At 37.9% G+C, this 20,113-nt stretch overlaps 1 protein-coding gene across 1 annotated transcript in view; it reads left to right on the forward strand.

The window, feature by feature from the left end:
- LOC137073267 (paraspeckle component 1) overlaps positions 1–20,113 on the forward strand; it is a 64,588-nt gene that overhangs the window by 27,346 nt on the left and 17,129 nt on the right. Inside the window, exons 5-6 of the mRNA XM_067441580.1 lie at positions 2,401–2,485; positions 17,274–17,379. Coding sequence (XP_067297681.1) covers positions 2,401–2,485; positions 17,274–17,379 — 191 coding nt within the window. The remainder of the gene's footprint in view (positions 1–2,400; positions 2,486–17,273; positions 17,380–20,113) is intronic.

A 20,113-nucleotide genomic window follows, 5' to 3' on the forward strand; every position in this document is an offset into this window, starting at 1 on the left:
ATATTGTGATAAAAGTTCATTATTTTCCATAATTGGCATACAGCTCATGAAAACCCAAAATTCCTATCTCAAAAAATTTGCATATTTCATCCAACCAATAAAAGAAAAGTGTTTTTAATACAAAAAAAGTCAACCTTTAAATAATTATGTTCAGTTATGCACTCAATATTTGGTCGGGAAAACCTTTTGCAGAAATGACTGCTTCAATGCAGCATGGCATGGAGGCAATCAGCCTGTGGCACTGCTGAGGTGTTATGGAGGCCCAGGATGCTTCAATAGCGGCCTTAAGCTCATCCAGAGTGTTGGGTCTTGCGTCTCTCAACTTTCTCTTCACAATATCCCACAGATTCTTTATGGGGTTCAGGTCAGGAGAGTTGGCAGTCCAATTGAGCACAGTAATACCATCGTCAGTAAACCATTTACCAGTGGTTTTGGCACAGTGAGCAGGTGCCAGGTCGTGCTGAAAAACGAAATCTTTATCTCCATAATGCTTTTCAGCAGATGGAAGCATGAAGTGCTCCAAAATCTCCTGATAGCTAGCTGCATTGACCCTGCCCTTGATAAAACACAGTGGACCAACACCAGCAGCTGACATGGCACCCCAGACCATAACTGACTGTGGGTACTTGACACTGGACTTCAGGCATTTTGGCATTTCCTTCCCCCCCAGTCTTCCTCCAGACTCTGGCACCTTGATTTCCGAATGACATGCAAAATTTGAGCAACAGTCCAGTGCTGCTTCTCTGTAGCCCAGGTCAGGCGCTTCTGCCGCTGTTTCTGGTTCAAAAGTGGCTTGACCTGGGGAAAGCGGCACCTGTAGCCCATTTCCTGCACACGCCTGTGCACGGTGGCTCTCGATGTTTCTACTCCAGACTCAGTCCACTGCTTCCGCAGGTCCCCCAAGGTCTGGAATCGGTCCTTCTCCACAATCTTCCTCAGGGTCCGGTCACCTCTTCTCGTTGTGCAGCGTTTTTTGCCACACTTTTTCCTTCCCACAGACTTCCGACTGAGGTGCCTTGATACAGCACTCTGGGAACAGCCTATATGTTCAGAAATTTCTTTCTGTGTCTTACCCTCTCACTTGAGGGTTTCTATGATGGCCTTCTGGACAGCAGTCAGTTCGGCAGTCTTACCCATGATTGCGGTTTTGAGTAATGAACCAGGCTGGGAGTTTTTAAAAGCCTCAGGAATCTTTTGCAGGTGTTTAGAGTTAATTAGTTGATTCAGATGATTAGGTTAATAGCTCGTTTAGAGAACCTTTTCATGATATGCTAATTTTTTTGAGATAGGAATTTTGGGTTTTCATGAGCTGTATGCCAAAATCATCAGTATTAAAACTAAAAAAGACCTGAAATATTTCAGTTGGTGTGCAATGAATCTAAAATATATGAAAGTTTAATTTTTATCATTACATTATGGAAAATGATGAACTTTATCAATATCAATATGCAATTTTTTTGAGTAGGACCTGTAGAGCGAGTGTATGGTGGGGGGCAGCGACGAAACTCCATTATACTTCACCAGTTAGGAGAACAAAGTTCTGCTATCCGTGGTGGCTGAAGTAGTGAAGGAGTATGATGCTTAAAGGTCCACTGAAATCCAATTTTAAGTTTTTTAGCTTTTAGTATGACTGTGTTAGCCTTAAAGTTATGAATAAGCTGGTATGTTCCAAAACTATGACAAATACGGTATAAGCATTCAAAATGTACAGTCTCCCCCTTCCGTTAAAACGAATCTCAGATTTTGGTGACATCATCACAGACTTCACTTTCTTGTCAAATCTTCTACAGAGAGCACAGCGCGGATCATATGCGCGAGTCGGCACCGACAACAAACATATCGACCCATTTGAATTCTGCATTTCAAAGTGATATGGAGGAAATTATGATGACATCTTTACCAAACAGGTTTACCAAACAGAAAGGTCCGCTCTTGCGCTCTAGTCAAACTGTATATTAACGAAACTTCTATTGGCTGTTTCAAAAAAGGGGAGGAGCTGCTAACAGCTGGAGCCGTTTCAGCGGAAATTACGTTAACACATTGAATAACGCGGGGCGTTTCATAGCACTTCAGTTGGCCTTTAAATCCAGTTTCAGGGTCAGATAAATCGCACGAAGGGAGCAATGCTACCGCTTCGTGAAGGCAGAGAAATCTGGGGAGAAGATGGGGCGCGCGCCAGTATAGCTCAAAGGCGATGAGCTAGAGGGACGGCGCTGCGCCATCAGCGTCGAGTGAACAGTTTAATATTAAAAAGCGGTGGAGTATATCCCATTAACTTTCACAGATTTATTGTTCACCCTAAGACTTTTAATATGTGCTAACAAAGTAAATAGTGTCCATTTTGATTTCATGAGGACTTTAACTTTATCATTGTAAATGTCTGTGGTCTTATACTAACAGATCTCATGAGACGTCAGGAGGAACTGCGACGCTTAGAGGAGCTCAGGAATCAGGAGCTGCAGAAACGCAAGCAGGTTGAGATGAGGTATGCTTTTATCTGAGAGGAGGCTCAGTGCCAATTGCTCTACCAATAACATTAGAGCAACTATCAGTGAATATTCAAAATAGGCATTATATTTAAAAAGATGATTTTTTTTTTCACACAAAATCCCTATCAGCAGTGTTTTTTTTTTAAATTAGGGGTGTCAATTTTCACTTTCAAATAATCGATTGTCATTTAAATCAGTGGTTCTCAATCAGGGGGCCTCGTTGATCCTCCACGGTGGTCGCGAGATAACTTTAAAATTATTTTAAATATATGAATATAATTTGATCATGTTTATGCCCTCAAAATGCAATTAATTTGGGAGAATAATAATAATAGACTGAGCAATTCCAATAGGGTCCTTACCAACGCCTCGCTAGAGTGGCCAGCCTTGGGAAGTGCCTTTTATTTTCTTACCACCAGTCAGGAGCTTGTACTACTGTTGTGTTTTATTACCGCGTAGCATAATTGCAAGTAACTTCATCGCCCTTTCTGTTGTAATGGTCCCACATGTATGTAGGCCTACTTCTTTTCCATTGTTTCATTGTGCCAAATATGTTTGTGTAGACACGTGTGGTTGCATGTGTCAAATCGCCCCGTGAGTTAACAAATACTGCATTTTTACTTCTTTTTTTTTTTTTTTCTTTTTTTTTTACCATGCAGAAAAATAAAATAAAAAACTCTTTAAAAAAAAAAAAAGTCCTCCATCAACTACCACCTCATCCATCAACCACCACCAATGTGCAGCATCCACCTGGATGATGCGACGGCAACCATAGCGTGCCAGAACGCCTACCACACAACAGCTTATTGGTGAAGTCATATACAATCAGTATATGTGGGTGATTAAGCGACCATGATGAACAGAGGCCAGAAAAACAAAATATTGCAATGTATGTTTTTTCCAACTTCGGCTAAGTTGAAGTGCGTGTTTAGAGCTGTTTGCAAATGTCATGATAGCGATAGAGCTCCTAAACTCAGATTCAGGGAGCTCTGTAGCTTGTTTGGGGTAATAGTTTAAAGAAAGATTGAAAAAAGGGACTGGAAAACATCCTTTTATTGAAACTGGTGCTCTCCTATGTTTTGAATTATTTCACTAGGTACTTTTGCTTTTTGCGTACTATAAATGTCATATTTATGTCCAAATGATAATCCACGCAGCTTTCAGTTGGTGGACTGTTTGAAATTATGAATAAATAAATATGGATGAATGAGAAAGGAAAGAGCAGGGTGTGATATTAAAAAGAACTGACAGAACTGAATCTGCCTCTGACATGACTTTCTGTACAAAATAAAAGCCCTCCAAAAACTCCTACATTTTATCTGTAAATTCATATACAGATGGCACTGAACCAGAATGCATTTTGGTGCTGCTATAACCATAAATTAATGAATTAAATAGATTAAAGTTATGGAGTGTATTTATCACAGCTAATTTTCCCGAGTAGCAGTTAAACAGCCAGTGGAGATTACAAGAAAAATACTATTAATACGATTTTTTAAAATCATATTCACATAACCAAATTTAGTAATCAAAAGCCTATGTAAGCAGATGACAACCATGACAATGGCCTGAAAAATCAACTGCTAAATTATCGTGCTAGAAGTCACTCACAAAATTTAAGAGAGCCATAACAGCACTGGATAAAAAGCATCACATTTCAAAATAGATCTGTGTTTTGATTTAAAAAGTCTTTAAACATTTTAACCCATCCTTCGGGTAAGACGTTAATCTGAGGTCCTGACTCAATGTAGTAATTAAAAATCACAGGATGTCCTACATAAAAAAGAGTAAGGGAGCAACCCTAGCATCCTGGCCAAATTTGCCCTTTGTCCTCTGTCATCATCATGGCATCCTAATCCAGCGTTTCCCAAACGAGGTGCCGTCTGACGTGAGCGGGGGTGCCGTGTAAAAGGTTCCGGTACGCATTTGCACCGCGGTTCATCTCGCATCCGATGATGCATCTTTAATATGGGTTGTAACTTGAAAATAATTCTTATGTATGTTTCTGTCGATAGATACATGTGCTGGCTCCTCAGTGATACATTACAACAGCGATAATAAAAGAAAAGCGGGCAAAACGTTCTCTCTTTGTAAACTGTGTTCATGCGAGTACTGCCGTATGACCAGTCATTTTCGCCGTCATCACCCAGGTATATTCGCCAGAATACGCGAATGAGGACGCGCTGTGAGAAGATACGTCTCAGTGCAAATATTGAGTTATCTTTCAAGTCTTGTGCTTGAACGGACAAACTTACACAAAAAGTATGTCAACATGTCCATCTTGATGAGTAGCCAAGCAGACATAGTCTGTATATGCCTTAAGTGAACTTTATACAGTCGAGAAAGATGACACATATCCCTGCATTAGGTCTTAAAGGGACAGTAGCCTTTACTGCTGTCTGTTTAAAGGACAACTCCGGCAAATTTTTAAGTTTATCTTGATATATATCAATCTGTGTGAGTACAGTCTATAGAAGAAAAAAAACGAACCGGATTGGTGCTTGCAACACAGAGTTATTACAGTTAATGCCCAGAGCCCCCACTCAGCTAAAACGGCAGCTTTGGGAGCATAAACGTAAAGGGTGTCTTTGTGCCTCTTAACAAACAGAAAATGCAATTAAAATGTTTGTTTAACATGAACAGGTCCCTTACATGACAACGTGATGCGTTTAGCCACTTAACCATTGTTCAAATTCACCTGTTTTAGGCGGCTAGCTGTCTCGCTCTGAAATCCCGTGGGAACTCCGTTGTAGCCTGGAAAAATAGTCCAGTTGGGAAGAGCATCGTTTGTATGAAGAAGCTCTGCTCATCGGTTCTCAGTATTGAATGTGTCCAAGAGAAACGGTTTTCGATTCTGAGCGGCTGATCTGAGGGCCGCTGCTCGTTCAGTTACTCGCGCAAGCTCAGTATCAGCGGCTCGTGAGTTCATCGGTTCTCTCAGCAAAACATGTCTCAGTTCAGTGAACGGTTCAGTGAACGGAGTTACAACATAATTCAAGACATTAGTTTATTTCTATTTGGAGAGACTGTCACTCATGTCAGAAAGCGAGGAACTAAAGTAACTTATGGGATCACTGCTGATTTGAGACGCGAACCGTTTAGAACGATTCAGTCCGATTTGGTGAACTGGTTCGCCCGGTTCACCAAAAAGAACCGGTTAAAAAGAACAATTTGTTCATGAACTGGGCATCACTAGAGTGATGATCCGATCAGGCTCACAAGTGAAAAAGAAATGGTTCGCGTTTCTGCCTTTCCGAATTGTGGCAACAGAATGTGAAAATTTGCAGCGAACCCTTGACTGACTTAAACAGACACAACACAGTGGGGCCGGTTGAAGAAAAATGCCATTCCATGGTTGAAGATGGGTGCAACCACTGTGGAGGTAATGTAAACTTTATTTATCCTTCCATTTGGGCAAACACGGCTTGAGGAAAGATGTGCAGTGATAAAATAATCCTGCTTTACACACACAACGCTCTTCCCAACTGGAGTTCCCACGGGACTTCAGCGCGATAAACAGCTAGCCGTCTAACACACTGTTTAGATTAATTTAAACAATGGCTAAGTGACTAAACGCATCTCGTTGTCATGTAAGGGACCTGTTCGTGTTGGACAGACATTTTAATTGCATTTTGTGTCTATTAAAAGGCACAAAGACACCCTTTACGTTTATGCTCCCAAAGCTGCCGTTTTAGCTGAGTGGGAGCTCTGGGCATTAACTGTAATAACTCTGTGTTGCAAGCACCAATCTTCAAATGGTACTAGCACCAAAATCTTTTTTTTTTCTATAGGCTGTACTCACAAAGATGCAACGATCAAGATAAACTTAAAAATGTTGTCCTTTAATGTCAAACAAATGATAAAGACATAACTCACTGCTCATTAGATTTTGCAAGTTTAATAAGGATTAATCTTTAATTTAAACAGTTAAATATGCTGTTATTTTACATTTGAATATTTATTTAATTTCTCTGCCTAAATTAAATTACTGTTAGACCTACCTGAAAAACCTGAAAAGCATTGTTCATTTTATCAGTATCTTTGCTCAATAGTATTTATTTGTGCTGCTGCTTGTATTTAAGTTATTTGTTCTTATTTTCTTTATTTTTATAAGTCTTTTATTCCCTGAACATAGCAAATACCGAATCGTACTGAAACCGTCAACCTAAAACCGTGATACAAACCGACCTATGAGCAATCTGTACCATTACACCCCTAGTGTAACGTATGCGAGGGGGTGCCACAAAATTTTGAAAATTTTCAAAGGATGCTTTAATTGAAAAAAGGTTGGGAAACACTGTCCTAATCATCCCCATATATTTATATAATGATTGGATTTATAACTCCTCTCCACTAATTAGCTGGTGTGTGGTGGGCTTTCTGGCACAATAGGCCATGCACACTGGTGGTGGTTGAGGGGATTCCTCCCTTCATGTAAAGTGATTTGAGTGCAGAGAATAGTGCTATATAAATGTAATATATTATTATTATTATCATCGCCAGAGCCCTGATGTGATGACCCTATTGTAATTGTTCAGCCTATTATTCTTCTTCTCCCAAATGAATCACTTTTTTGAAGGCCTAAATATGCTCAAAACTTGTTTCAGAAGTGGTGAAAATATACATCTGATGTGAGTTTCAGAATTAGGCGTGGAAAAAAGGCTCAATGAAGCCAACTACAAAATTTCAATTAAGCGCCGTACGAGCTACATTTTATGTATGAGTATGAAATTTGGTACAGCCCAATACCTACAAAAAAGCAAAATCTAAAAACCCAACAGGAAGTGTGATATTTTGAATTTTCTCTGCAAATTATTTGCAGTTTTTGCCATTTCCAGACATCATACTTTAACAAAATCCTCCTAGAGATTTAACCAGATCAACATCTTGTCCAGAAGAAATACAGCCGTCAAGGAGTCACTTTTTAGCCCCTTGAGGTCCCTCAGTTCTCGTTATTGTTGGAAAGCCACGATATTTAAGCCACGATATTTAAAGTAAGCGATATTTACTCGCGTTTGATTTCTTTGTTTATCCAAAGACTTTTTATGCATTGCCTTTTCTTGTACTGCGAGAGAGTGACAGTCGCCCAAGCCAATCACTTGTTTCGTCTCGAGTCACTCGATTTTTATACTCTCTTTTTCAGAGTACTTACATTTTAATTATGTATTGACATATAAAGAATATAAATAAAATATAAATAAAAAACATTAAGTTTTGATGTCAACACAAAGATAAAGTGCTGTTTTATATATGTAAATACATACATTGTGTGTGTGTGTGTGTGTGTGTGTGTGTGTGTGTGTGTATATATATATATATATATATATATATATATACATACATATATATACATACATACATATACATAATGTATGTATTTATATATATATATATATATACATATATATAAAACACAGCACTATATATATATATATATATATATATATATATATATATATATATATATATATATATATATATATACAGTCTTGTTCAAAATAATAGCAGTACAATGTGACTAACCAGAATAATCAAGGTTTTTCGTATATTTTTTTATTGCTACGTGGCAAACAAGTTACCAGTAGGTTCAGTAGATTCTCAGAAAACAAATGAGACCCAGCATTCATGATATGCACGCTCTTAAGGCTGTGCAATTGGGCAATTAGTTGAATTAGTTGAAAGGGGTGTGTTCAAAAAAATAGCAGTGTGGCATTCAATCACTAAGGTCATCAATTTTGTGAAGAAACAGGTGTGAATCAGGTGGCCCCTATTTAAGGATGAAGCCAACACTTGTTGAACATGCATTTGAAAGCTGAGGAAAATGGGTCGTTCAAGACATTGTTCAGAAGAACAGCGTACTTTGATTAAAAAGTTGATTAGAGAGGGGAAAACCTATAAAGAGGTGCAAAAAATGATAGGCTGTTCAGCTAAAATGATCCCCAATGCCTTAAAATGGAGAGCAAAACCAGAGAGACGTGGAAGAAAAAGGAAGACAACCATCAAAATGGATAGAAGAATAACCAGAATGGCAAAGGCTCAGCCAATGATCACCTCCAGGATGATCAAAGACAGTCTGGAGTTACCTGTAAGTACTGTGACAGTTAGAAGACATCTGTGTGAAGCTAATCTATTTTCAAGAATCCCCCGCAAAGTCCCTCTGTTAAAAAAAGGCATGTGCAGAAGAGGTTACAATTTGCCAAAGAACACATCAACTGGCCTAAAGAGAAATGGAGGAACATTTTGAGGACTGATGAGAGTAAAATTGTTCTTTTTGGGTCCAAGGGCCACAGGCAGTTTGTGAGACGACCCCCAAACTCTGAATTCAAGCCACAGTACACAGTGAAGACAGTGAAGCATGGAGGTGCAAGCATCATGATATGGGCATGTTTCTCCTACTATGGTGTTGGGCCTATTTATCGCATACCAGGGATCATGGATCAGTTTGCATATGTTAAAATACTTGAAGAGGTCATGTTGCCCTATGCTGAAGAGGACATGCCCTTGAAACGGTTGTTTCAACAAGACAATGACCCAAAACACACTAGTAAACGGGCAAAGTCTTGGTTCCAAACCAACAAAATTAATGTTATGGAGTGGCCAGCCCAATCTCCAGACCTTAATCCAATTGAGAACTTGTGGGGTGATATCAAAAATGCTGTTTCTGAAGCACAACCAAGAAATGTGAATGAATTGTGGAATGTTGTTAAAGAATCATGGAGTGGAATAACAGCTGAGAGGTGCCACAAGTTGGTTGACTCCATGCCACACAGATGTAAAGCAGTTTTAAAAAACTGTGGTCATACAACTAAATATTAGTTTAGTGATTCACAGGATTGCTAAATCCCAGAAAAAAAAATGTTTGTACAAAATAGTTTTGAGTTTGTACAGTCAAAGGTAGACACTGCTATTTTTTTTAACACACCCCTTTCAACTAATTGCCCAATTGCACAGCCTTAAGAGCGTGCATATCATGAATGCTGGTTCTTGTTTGTTTTCTGACAATCTACTGAACCTACTGGTAACTTGTTTGCCACGTAGCAATAAAAAATATACTAAAAACCTTGATTATTCTGGTTAGTCACATTGTACTGCTATTATTTTGAACAAGACTGTATGTGTATATATATATATATATATATATATATATATATATATATATATATATATATATATATATATATATATATATATATATATATATATATATAATACATAATACACCACTCTTTGAGTGTGGTATATGCTTTGGTGAACACATGATAACTGAATATTTATTGCTAGTCATATGGCCAATTAGTCTCTTTAATTGGCCATATGATTGGCCATATGCAAAATACTGAAGCCAAACCTGAGAAAGAAGTCCAGAAGAGTCTCCAACATTCCTGGTCATTTGCAGTTGTAACTCATGGGCAGAGAATATGCTAATTATGAATGACTGTGCACGGACGTCCAATTTACGCATGTTTGGAATTCATTAATATACACACTTAACTACAGAATTTGTGATATACAAAGCATTTGTGAATCTGGAGGAGAGGTGGATCTACCTTCGTAAAGGTCCATTTTACATGCAAATTTCTCTGAATTTGCTCATATACAGGTGCTGGTCAAATAATTAGAGTATGATCAGAAAGTTGATTTATTTCAATAATTCCGTTCAAAAAGTGAAACTTGTATATTATTTTCTTTCATTACACACAGACTGATATATTTTAAATGTTTATTTCTTTTAATTTTGATGATTATAACTGACAACTAAGGAAAATCCCAAGTTCAGTATCACAGAAAATTTGAAATGCTGTTTCATGCATACTGAGCTTTTTACACTGTTAAAGACTGGGATTCCTATCCTAAACGTAGACAAAGTTTCAAAAACTAAGTTAAACTATTTCAAAAACTATTTCTGTGTCAAAAATACTCCTTCCGGTTTCTCACAAGTTTCGGAGAGTTTTTTTCGAGTATGGGTCCGCTTGATGTCGACAGAGCGGAAATGTCCTTGTATGGGCCGTACGGGCTCTTCTCCCGGAAGGGTGCGCGTGCATGACTAGAGCGAGAGAGCAAATGCACACCCATAAACACTGCTCTCAAGGTGCAGATCCACTCCTCCGTGCAACATGTCGGACGCACCGCGCTCCACTTTATTCCTATGGGTGACATCAAGCGACTTCAGCGCTTCAGCACAGCATTCCGGGAAGGCAGTGCTGCATTTGAACCCGATTTGAAAGCAGAAATGACACAAAAGTGGATCACCACGGTCACTGCTGTCACAGGACTTAACGAAATCAACAGTTACCAAAGAAGTGTGTTTTTGTCGGGGCGGTCCCAGTGATAAAGGTTCACGGTCGTGCTTTTGAAACAGGCGGTGAGAAAAACTGCTTCAAATATCTATGTTGTTGGCTATCATGTAAGTAAACATCAGTAAACAACACGATCGTGTATAACGTTAGTTAATTTATCAATGGAGCATGCAATCTCTGATGTGTGTTTAAATACATTTGTTTAGCTGACCAATATAGGTGTCTGTTTGCTTATTGTAAAACCACCCAAACATAAACCTAGTGTTCTCACAAAGCGTGCTTCTTCATTCAAATGCGCTAACGGTTACTCCATTGTTGTTCTATGTATAATGTTACACTAGTCTGACGTGCAAAACCGTTTTGCTTGCTACTGCTAAAGTTTAGTCGCATACAATAGTCCATAAACCGAATCATGTCCTCATAAACTGCGAGTAAACACACACAAATGTTGACAGGTCACTAAATACATACTGTATTTAGTGACCTGTCAACATTTGTGTGTGTTTACTTTATACCACAGAGACGGACATCCTGATGTTGTTGCTTCTCCTGTTCAATTTATTTTAGCCTCCGGATCTGATTCTGGATAATATATGTAATAGTTGAATCTGATTGATAGCCATGGTTTATTTACGGTAGCTTTTTCTTCTCCGCTTGAGGACGTCACCGCTTTGTGCACGCTCGTCATTCTTTAGCTCCGTCCACGTGATACGCCTCCAGGTGCTCGTTTTTTTCCGGAAAGACTCGGTACAGCCTATATTTCTTTTATAAATTTAATACAACTAAAGACTTTTCGGGGATATAAAGGATGCGATACTACTCTATAGGTACTCAAGATTCAATCAATCAGTCAATCAACTTTATTTATATAGCGCTTTTACAATCACGATTGTGTCAAAGCAGCTTCACAGTGTCAAACAGGATAATATTGCAAAAAAAATTTGATTTAGCTGTACAGTCCTGGAGAAAACAGAAACAGTGATGTTATCAGCTTATTTTAATTTTTTATATAGCGACAATGTTGGCAGACCAGTATTATAGTTTATAGAATTCCTTAAAACCTAATTCATAAATTTTATCTGTATAACTATTTCAATAACTTTGATCATAATTTTAGTGTCCCCAACTGAGCAAGCCAAGCCAAAGGCGACAGTGGCAAGGAACCAAAACTCCATCAGGGCATGATGGAGAAAAATAAACCTTGGGAGAAACCAGACTCAGTCAGGGTGCCAGTTCTCCTCTGGCCTATTAACACACCTTGTATGATTATTATTCTGGCAACCTTACAGGTCAGAAATCATATTAGATCAGATTATTCAAAATTTCAGACTATCACGGAAGAGACGGGTTTATTTAGGATGGTGCGTCGATTACACAAGAGTATGAATACATGAAAGATCGGAATTATTGCGCCGGAGACAGGTTTTTTGAGCATGACATGCCAGTGAGGCAAATTCAGAGGAGACACCAATTGACACGGTCTCAGTAGACACTCCAGTATGGGAGGCCGTTTCAGCATAAAAACGTTCCAGCCTTACTCGTCGTAATTATATTTTTACTAGTAACAATTCAATTAAAGAGCTCTATAATTCAATTTTTACTAGTAACAATTACAATTATAGAGCTCTATAATTGTATTATTACTAGTAACAATTATGATTATAGAGCTCTCTAATTCAATTGTTACTAGTAACAATTATGATTATAGAGCTCTCTAATTGAATTGTTACTAGTAACAATTCCAATTAGAGAGCTCTACAATTCATTTATTACTAGTCATATGTCTCCATTGACTTCCATTCATTTTTATTTATAGAGCTCTGTAATAAAATTTTTACTAGTAACAATTACAATTGTAGAGCTCTCTAATTGAATTGTTACTAGTAACAATTGGGATTATAGAGCTCTCTAATTGAATTGTTACTAGTAACAATTGGGATTATAGAGCTCTGTAATTCAATTGTTACTAGTAACAATTACGATTGTAGAGCTCTCTAATTGAATTGTTACTAGTAACAATTGAATTACAGAGCTCTTCAAATGATTTATTACTAGTAAAAATACACATTAAGGATATGTGTAATTGCAGAGCTCTATACTTGAATTACAGAGCTCTCTAATTGAATTGTTACTAGTAATAATACAATTAGAGAGCTCTACAATCGTAATTGTTACTAGTAACAATTGAATTACAGAGCTCTATAATCCCAATTGTTACTAGTAAGAATTCAATTAGAGAGCTCTACAGTTGTAATTGTTACTAGTAACAATTCAATTAGAGAGCTCTATAATCCCAATTGTTACTAGTAACAATTGAATTACAGAGCTCTATAATTAAAAATGAATGGAAGTCAATGGAGACATATGACTAGTAATAAATGAATTGTAGAGCTCTCTAATTGGAATTGTTACTAGTAACAATTCAATTAGAGAGCTCTATAATCATAATTGTTACTAGTAACAATTGAATTAGAGAGCTCTATAATCATAATTGTTACTAGTAATAATACAATTATAGAGCTCTATAATTGTAATTGTTACTAGTAAAAATTGAATTATAGAGCTCTTTAATTGAATTGTTACTAGTAAAAATATAATTACGACGAGTAAGGCTGGAACGTTTTTATGCTGAAACGGCCTCCCATACTCCAGGATGCTTTGGTCATGTCCAGGCGCAGGTCCACCATCCGATCTGGACACGGCCCGGATCCGGGATAAACCTCAGGATAAACAGAGAGACTAACATTAGCGTAGATGCTGCTCTTTTTATGATGTAACGAGTACATCAGGTGTTATGGGAAGTGTTCCCGGTTCCGGCTGACCTAGTTAATGCAGCCTAACAATCAGTCAATTGATTTGAATAATGAAAGTTAAAAATGTTCTATGTGTATGCCATAGTAAAGAGATGTGTTTTTAGTCTAGATTTAAACTGACAGAGTGTGTCTGCTTCCCGAACAATGCTAGGAAGACTGTTCCAGAGTTTAGGTGCTAAATAGGAAAATGATTGACCACCTGCGGTTGATTTAGATATTCTAGGTATTATCAACTGGCCAGAGTTTTGAAACTGCTATAGATGTGTTGCAGTATAATGTGTTAAGAGCTCGCTTAAGTACTGGGGAGCTAAACCATTTAGTGCTTTGTAAGTAATAAGCAAGATTTTAAAATGTATGTGATGTTTAATACGGAGCCAGTGCAGTGTTGACAGAACTGGACTAATATGATCATACTTCCTGGTTCTAGTAAGTAACTCGAGCTGCTGCATTTTGGACTAACTGGAGTTTGTTTATTAAGCGAGCAGATTGACATGAGATTGACTGAAACTGAGAGTTTCACCCCCCCTTTAAAGGGGTACTTCAGCGCTGGGAAGATGAATCTGTATTTAAACTGGGTCATCAATGCAGTAGAAATGTGAAATTATTTTTGAATTTGGTGCCTTTTAGACTGAGAAAAGACAGAAAATGAATTTTTGTCCCATGGGGATGAAAGACTACAATTCCCAGAATGCTTCCCTGCCCTGTGAGGCCATTCCCAACACCGCCAACTTCATTACTGTGACTGAGTTAGAGAAGACACTACAATTAAAAACTGAACGTGTCTGTTCAATATAATGAGTGAGTCACCGCGCGAGTATCACAGCACTGAGCACTAACTGCAGGAGTGATGAGAGCTGAGGTAATCGCGACTACATTCGCGGCATACATTCACAACGCGAGTTCAGTCTGGCGCGTTTCAGTTCATGCCTTTGCAAGCTTAACTTTCATAGAAATGAATTTGAGAAGTTAAAAGACTTACATTGCTCACCATAGCTCCATTTAAATGATCCTGTCTGCCAGCTGAGCTCTCCCTGCGAGCTGAGTGTAATCTCCCATCCCCCATGCGCAGGTTCAAAACATGCGGAAATGGCTCCCTCTGCTGGCTGTAGTCTTTAGCCTCTGGGCAAACATTCCTCCTATGATGCAAAAATCGTCATTTTGCATCATAGGAGGAATTTTTCCAGAAATAAAATGCATAAATCTCTCGTCTCAGGGAGATATGAGGGGGGAAAGCACAATAATTTGAATATTCTCCAGGGTTTCTACTGATACAAAGCCATATGCTAATCGCTGAAGTAACCCTTTAAGTCCAATACAAAGAAAGGACTTTTAGGAGTCTTGGCCAACTTAAAAGTATGGGGGGACAGTTTAAAAAATAAGTTGGATGTGTGGAGTATTTCTATGTCAAAAATACTCCTTCTGGTTTCTCAAGTTTCGGGATTTTTTTTTTTTTAAATATCGGTCTGTGTGAAGTCCAATGGGGTGGAATTCCTGTACGCGTGACCAGAGTGAGAGAGCACTATATGTGTCTGTTTGTTTATTGTACAACCACCCCAGACATATTAAACCTTGTTCACACAAAGCACACTTCTTCATTCAAATGCACTACTATTCCATTGCAAAACCATTCCGCTTACTAACCGTACTGCTAACGTTTAGTTGCATACAATAGAATATCATATCATATATAAACCATGAGTAAACACACAAAATTTGACAAGACACTAAGCAAATACAGTTACAATTCCACATAGAGACGTCCTGCTGTTGCTGCTGCTCCTGTTCAATTTCAGCCTCCGAATCAGATTCTGCATCATATATGTATAGTTGAATCTGATTGATAGCCATGGTTTATTTAGGCTAACGGTTTCTTTTCCGGGTTTGAGGATGTCACAGCTTTCAGACGCTCGTAACTCAATAGTTGTGAGCACTTGTGATTCTTTAGCTCCACCCACACGATACGCCTCCAGCCACTCTCTATTATTCGGAAAGACTCTGTACAGCATATCTTTCTTTTATAAATATAATAAAACTAAAGATTTTTAGAGATATGATGGATGCAATACTACTCTATAGGTACTCAAGATTAACATGAGATTGACTGAAACTGAGTGTTTCACCCCTCCTTTAAGAACAGGGATAGCATGGTCCTTAAACCAGGTAATGGTTGCTTTGGCACTATGTGCAGGTGCCAAGTCCTGTTGGAAAATGAAATCTGCATCTCCATAAAGTTAGTCAGCTGCAGGAAGCATGAAGTGCTCTAAAACTTCATGTACATAGCTGCGTTAACCTTGGACCTCAGAAAACACAGTGGACAACCACCAGCAGGTGACATGGCACTCCAAACCATCACTGACTGGAAACTTCACATTGGACCTCAAGCAATGTGGGTTGCCTCTCTTCTCTTCCTCCAGACTCTGGGACCCTGATTTCCAAAGGAAATCAAAATTAACTTTCTTCACAGAACATAACTTTGGATCACTCAGCAGTTCTTTTTGTCTTTAGCACAGACAATATCTTTAAGAGTGGCTTGACACAAGGAATGCGACAGCTGAAACCCATGTCTTGCATACGTCTGTGCGTAGTGGTTCTTAAGAAGCACTGACTCCAGCTGCAGTTCACTCTTTGTGAATCTCTCCTGCATATTTGAATGGGTATTGTTTCACAGTCCTCTCCAGGGTGCGGTTATCCTTATTGTTTGAAAACTTTTTTTCTACCACATCTTTTCCTTCCCTTCGCCTCTATTAATGTTCTTGGACACAAAGCTCTGTGAACAGCCAGTCTCCTTTGCAATAACCTTTTGTGTCTTGCCCTCCTTGTGCAAGGTGTCAATTGTCGTCTTTTGGAGAACTGTCAAGTCAGCAGTCTTCTCTATGATTGTGTAGCCTAAAGAACTAGACTGAGAGACCGTTTAAATGCCTTTGCAGGTGTTTTGAGTTATTTTGCTGTTTAGAGTGTGGCACCAGCTGTCTTCAATATTGAACCTTTTCACAATATTCAAATTTTCTGAGATACTGAATTTGAGATTTCCCTTATTTGTCAGTTATAATCATCAAAATTAAAATAAATAATATCAGTCTTTGTGTAATGAATGAATATAATTAAAAGTTTTGCTTTTTGAGTTGAATCAGTAAAATCAATTGACATATATAATTATGAATATATTATAATTATATGACCAGGGCCTGTATTTATGAAGATTCATGAATTAGGTCCAAAATATGTTAAAAAGGTATATGTCCTACAATGTTTTTTTTCTTTACAGTAAAGGATGCAAATATAGTAATTAAAATTAAACTAAAGGAAATGTTTAAACTCCCCTGTGAAAATAGGTGTGACGTGAGCAAAGAAGAAGGAAACAAGATTCCATGTCCAGTGTTATATCAATATAATATAATAACTCATGTAATATATTGTTAAATTCTTGGAAAATCAAGTGAGATTGCAAAACAATACAAAGCCGACATGGCTTGAATATATGAGCTGGTAATCTTTTCTCATTTGGCACGAATCCAAATGTTTCTATGGTTCCGATGTAACATTTAATTGCTAACCTATTTATTTTTTTAAGCAAAGCTTTGTTCTTCACTCGTGTTGAAATATTTATGTTTTGGCAATATTAGTTGGTCGATCTGAATGTGAAGTTTAACTGAATTTGAGTCATATGTGCTTAGGCATGAGGAAGAGAGACGCAGACGTGAGGAAGATATGATGCGTCATAGAGAGCACCTTGACATGAGACGCCAACCAGATGGATTCAAGCCCAGTTTCATGGAGAGTGTGAGTACAGGCAAATGCTTCACTTTCATTCTGTTGTTAAATTTCTTATAGTAGGGTCCAGAATGTGACTAAAATGGTCACAAACAGTGTTCCCTCTTTTTTTCTTACTTTTCTCACATTTACATTAAATAATGCGATATGCTATATGATATTGCTATTAGTACTTAAAATCTATTTAAAGGATATTTTTAAAAAAAATATTTAAAAACTGAGAATAATACAATTTATGTGTTTCACATTATTTCTGGGAAAAGAAAGCATCGCTACAAAATCTGAAAGTGACCAGCAGTGTTTTAGCAAAAATTTGTCACATCTTACAATATGGACTGCATTTATATAGCACTTTTATCCAAAGCGCTTTACATTTTTGCCTCACATTCACCCATTCACACACCGACGGCGATGTCAGCCATGTAAGGCGCCATCCAGCTCGTCGAGAGCAGCTGGGGTTAGGTGTCTTGCTCATGGACACTTCGACACTTGGTCAGGTGGAACCGGGGATTGAACCACCAACCTTCTGGTTTGTAGACAACCAACATGAACCACTGAGCCACTGCCGCTACAATATGATTTCAACATCATTGTAAACAAACAAAAAATGTAATGCAAATATTTAAATACCAAAAACTCTTTGCTTGACTTGGTAATATATAGTTATATCAACCTAAAACTTAACATCAAGAACATCCAGGTCAACAAAGACTCTGTTATTAAAAATAAGAACTAAAAACAGTATTCTTCACATTAATTAAATATATATGAATACATAATAAAGCTACAAAAGTTAGTCAGCCAAGAGCACAGTGATTTTCTCTTTTTCTTTTGTTTTTTGACAGCGGCCGGTTTACTGTATTAGCAAGTTTACTGTATTAGCAGGCTGTCACTTTAAGACCTAATGCAAGGATCCTATTGACACGAATTCGGTTTCTGTCCCCAACTGATATCGTTCACTTAAAGCATAACTGACTGGGTTTACATGAATTCTCATCAAGACAGTCATGTGTATCTGACACGAAACAGAACTGAAGGGATCACATGCTTTCAGAGCGGTCGTGTTTTTGCAAGTTATTGTGCTTATTAACTCTTTTTAACATCAAGCAAGTCACATCAGTAACAGTGTGCCCAGTCTATTCTCTGCTATATGCGTTGACCTAAAAGTACACTTTTCACATGTTGATGTAGCCTATTTAAATCATTCAGATATTGCATGCTGTTACGATATGCATACTACGATTATGTACATTTGAATTATTTAGATAATTTCGATATATTGCACAGCCCTAGCAGCCACAGACACACAGCTTAGGGGGAACATTGGTTTGTGTACGCACAACTGAATTAAAATAAACGGAAAAAGGAGAGCAAAGATAATGATTGCGGAGGCTTAATCCAGAGAAAACACAGAATGTTTAAGATGAAAATTCTGGGAGTAATACAACCCACAAACATATGGAACTATGGAATGTTTAATATGAGAAACCAAAAACCTGGTGAAACCATTGAAGCATATGCGAGTGATTTAAAGAACAAAGCAAAGACGTGCAGATTTGGTGATCTAACAGACTAACTCATAAGAGACAGACTTGTGTGCAGCATGACCATTGATGACATGAGAGAAATTCTACTGAGAGACAGTGAATTAACACTAGCCAAAGCAATAGAATTGTGTCAAATCCAGACTCTTGCAGCACCTAAAAGCAACACTAACGTGGACAGTGTGTACCACAGGACAAAGACTAAAATGAGTGGTTGATGTTTTATCATGTTTTAATGATTTGATGTTTAATGATGTTTTAGAGGCAAGCATGAAGCAAAAAAGGAAAATGCTTAACTTATGGTCAGCAGTGCCAAAAATTAAAAAAATGGAATAATTTCAAAATGTGCTGCAAAACTACACCAAAGCACATGTCAAATAGACAGAGAAAAGCAATTGACCAGCTCAAACCAAAAGAAACTTCCACAGATAGATCGATTGAATCCTACTATGTGGATGGATTTTCAATTAAAAAGGCTGCTGTACAAACAGTGAAAAAAGGAAAACTCTACAAAAAACTGAGCTAATTTGCACTGTGAACATCAATGGATATTCAGTTGATCTTAAAGTACACACAGGGGCTAAATGTAATGTAATTTCTGAAGCTCTGTTGACGAAAATAAAAAATGGATAGGAACATCGAAGAACACCAAACTCAGCCTATGCAGGTGAGGAGATACCCACAGCAGGCTTTTCTACTTTCACCTGCCGCTCATCAGAAAGGGGCATACAACATCTCATTCTACATGGTAAAAAGAAAATGTACAACCATTGATAAGTTTACCATGTGACAGCAGATGACGTTTTAAGCTTTACAAGTCAAATTCATTCTTGAATGTTCAGTCCTTTTTAAGATCATCTTGAAATCCACTGAATGGACATCATCAATGGTGGCAACCTACAAGAGATAATAATACGTATCGACCCAAGAGACCTTAATAAAGCTCTCCTACGTCCGCACCACCCAATGCTTACTGTAGAATTTGTCGCATCTCAATTGCCGAATTCTTCTGCCTTTTCTGTTTGGGAAAAATGTATTCTGGCAAATTGCTCTTGGTGAAAAATCATCAATGTTGAAAACGATTTCTACGCATGTCATTTCCCCCCAGCACCGCTAAAATCAGCACAGCGAGTGAGGTGTTCCAAAGAGCTATGAAACAAATATTCACATGCTATCCATTGCTAATATCCGAGCTATTA

The sequence above is a fragment of the Pseudorasbora parva genome, chromosome 4 (genome assembly GCF_024679245.1).
Source record: "Pseudorasbora parva isolate DD20220531a chromosome 4, ASM2467924v1, whole genome shotgun sequence".
In the NCBI taxonomy this organism is placed as follows: domain Eukaryota; kingdom Metazoa; phylum Chordata; class Actinopteri; order Cypriniformes; family Gobionidae; genus Pseudorasbora; species Pseudorasbora parva.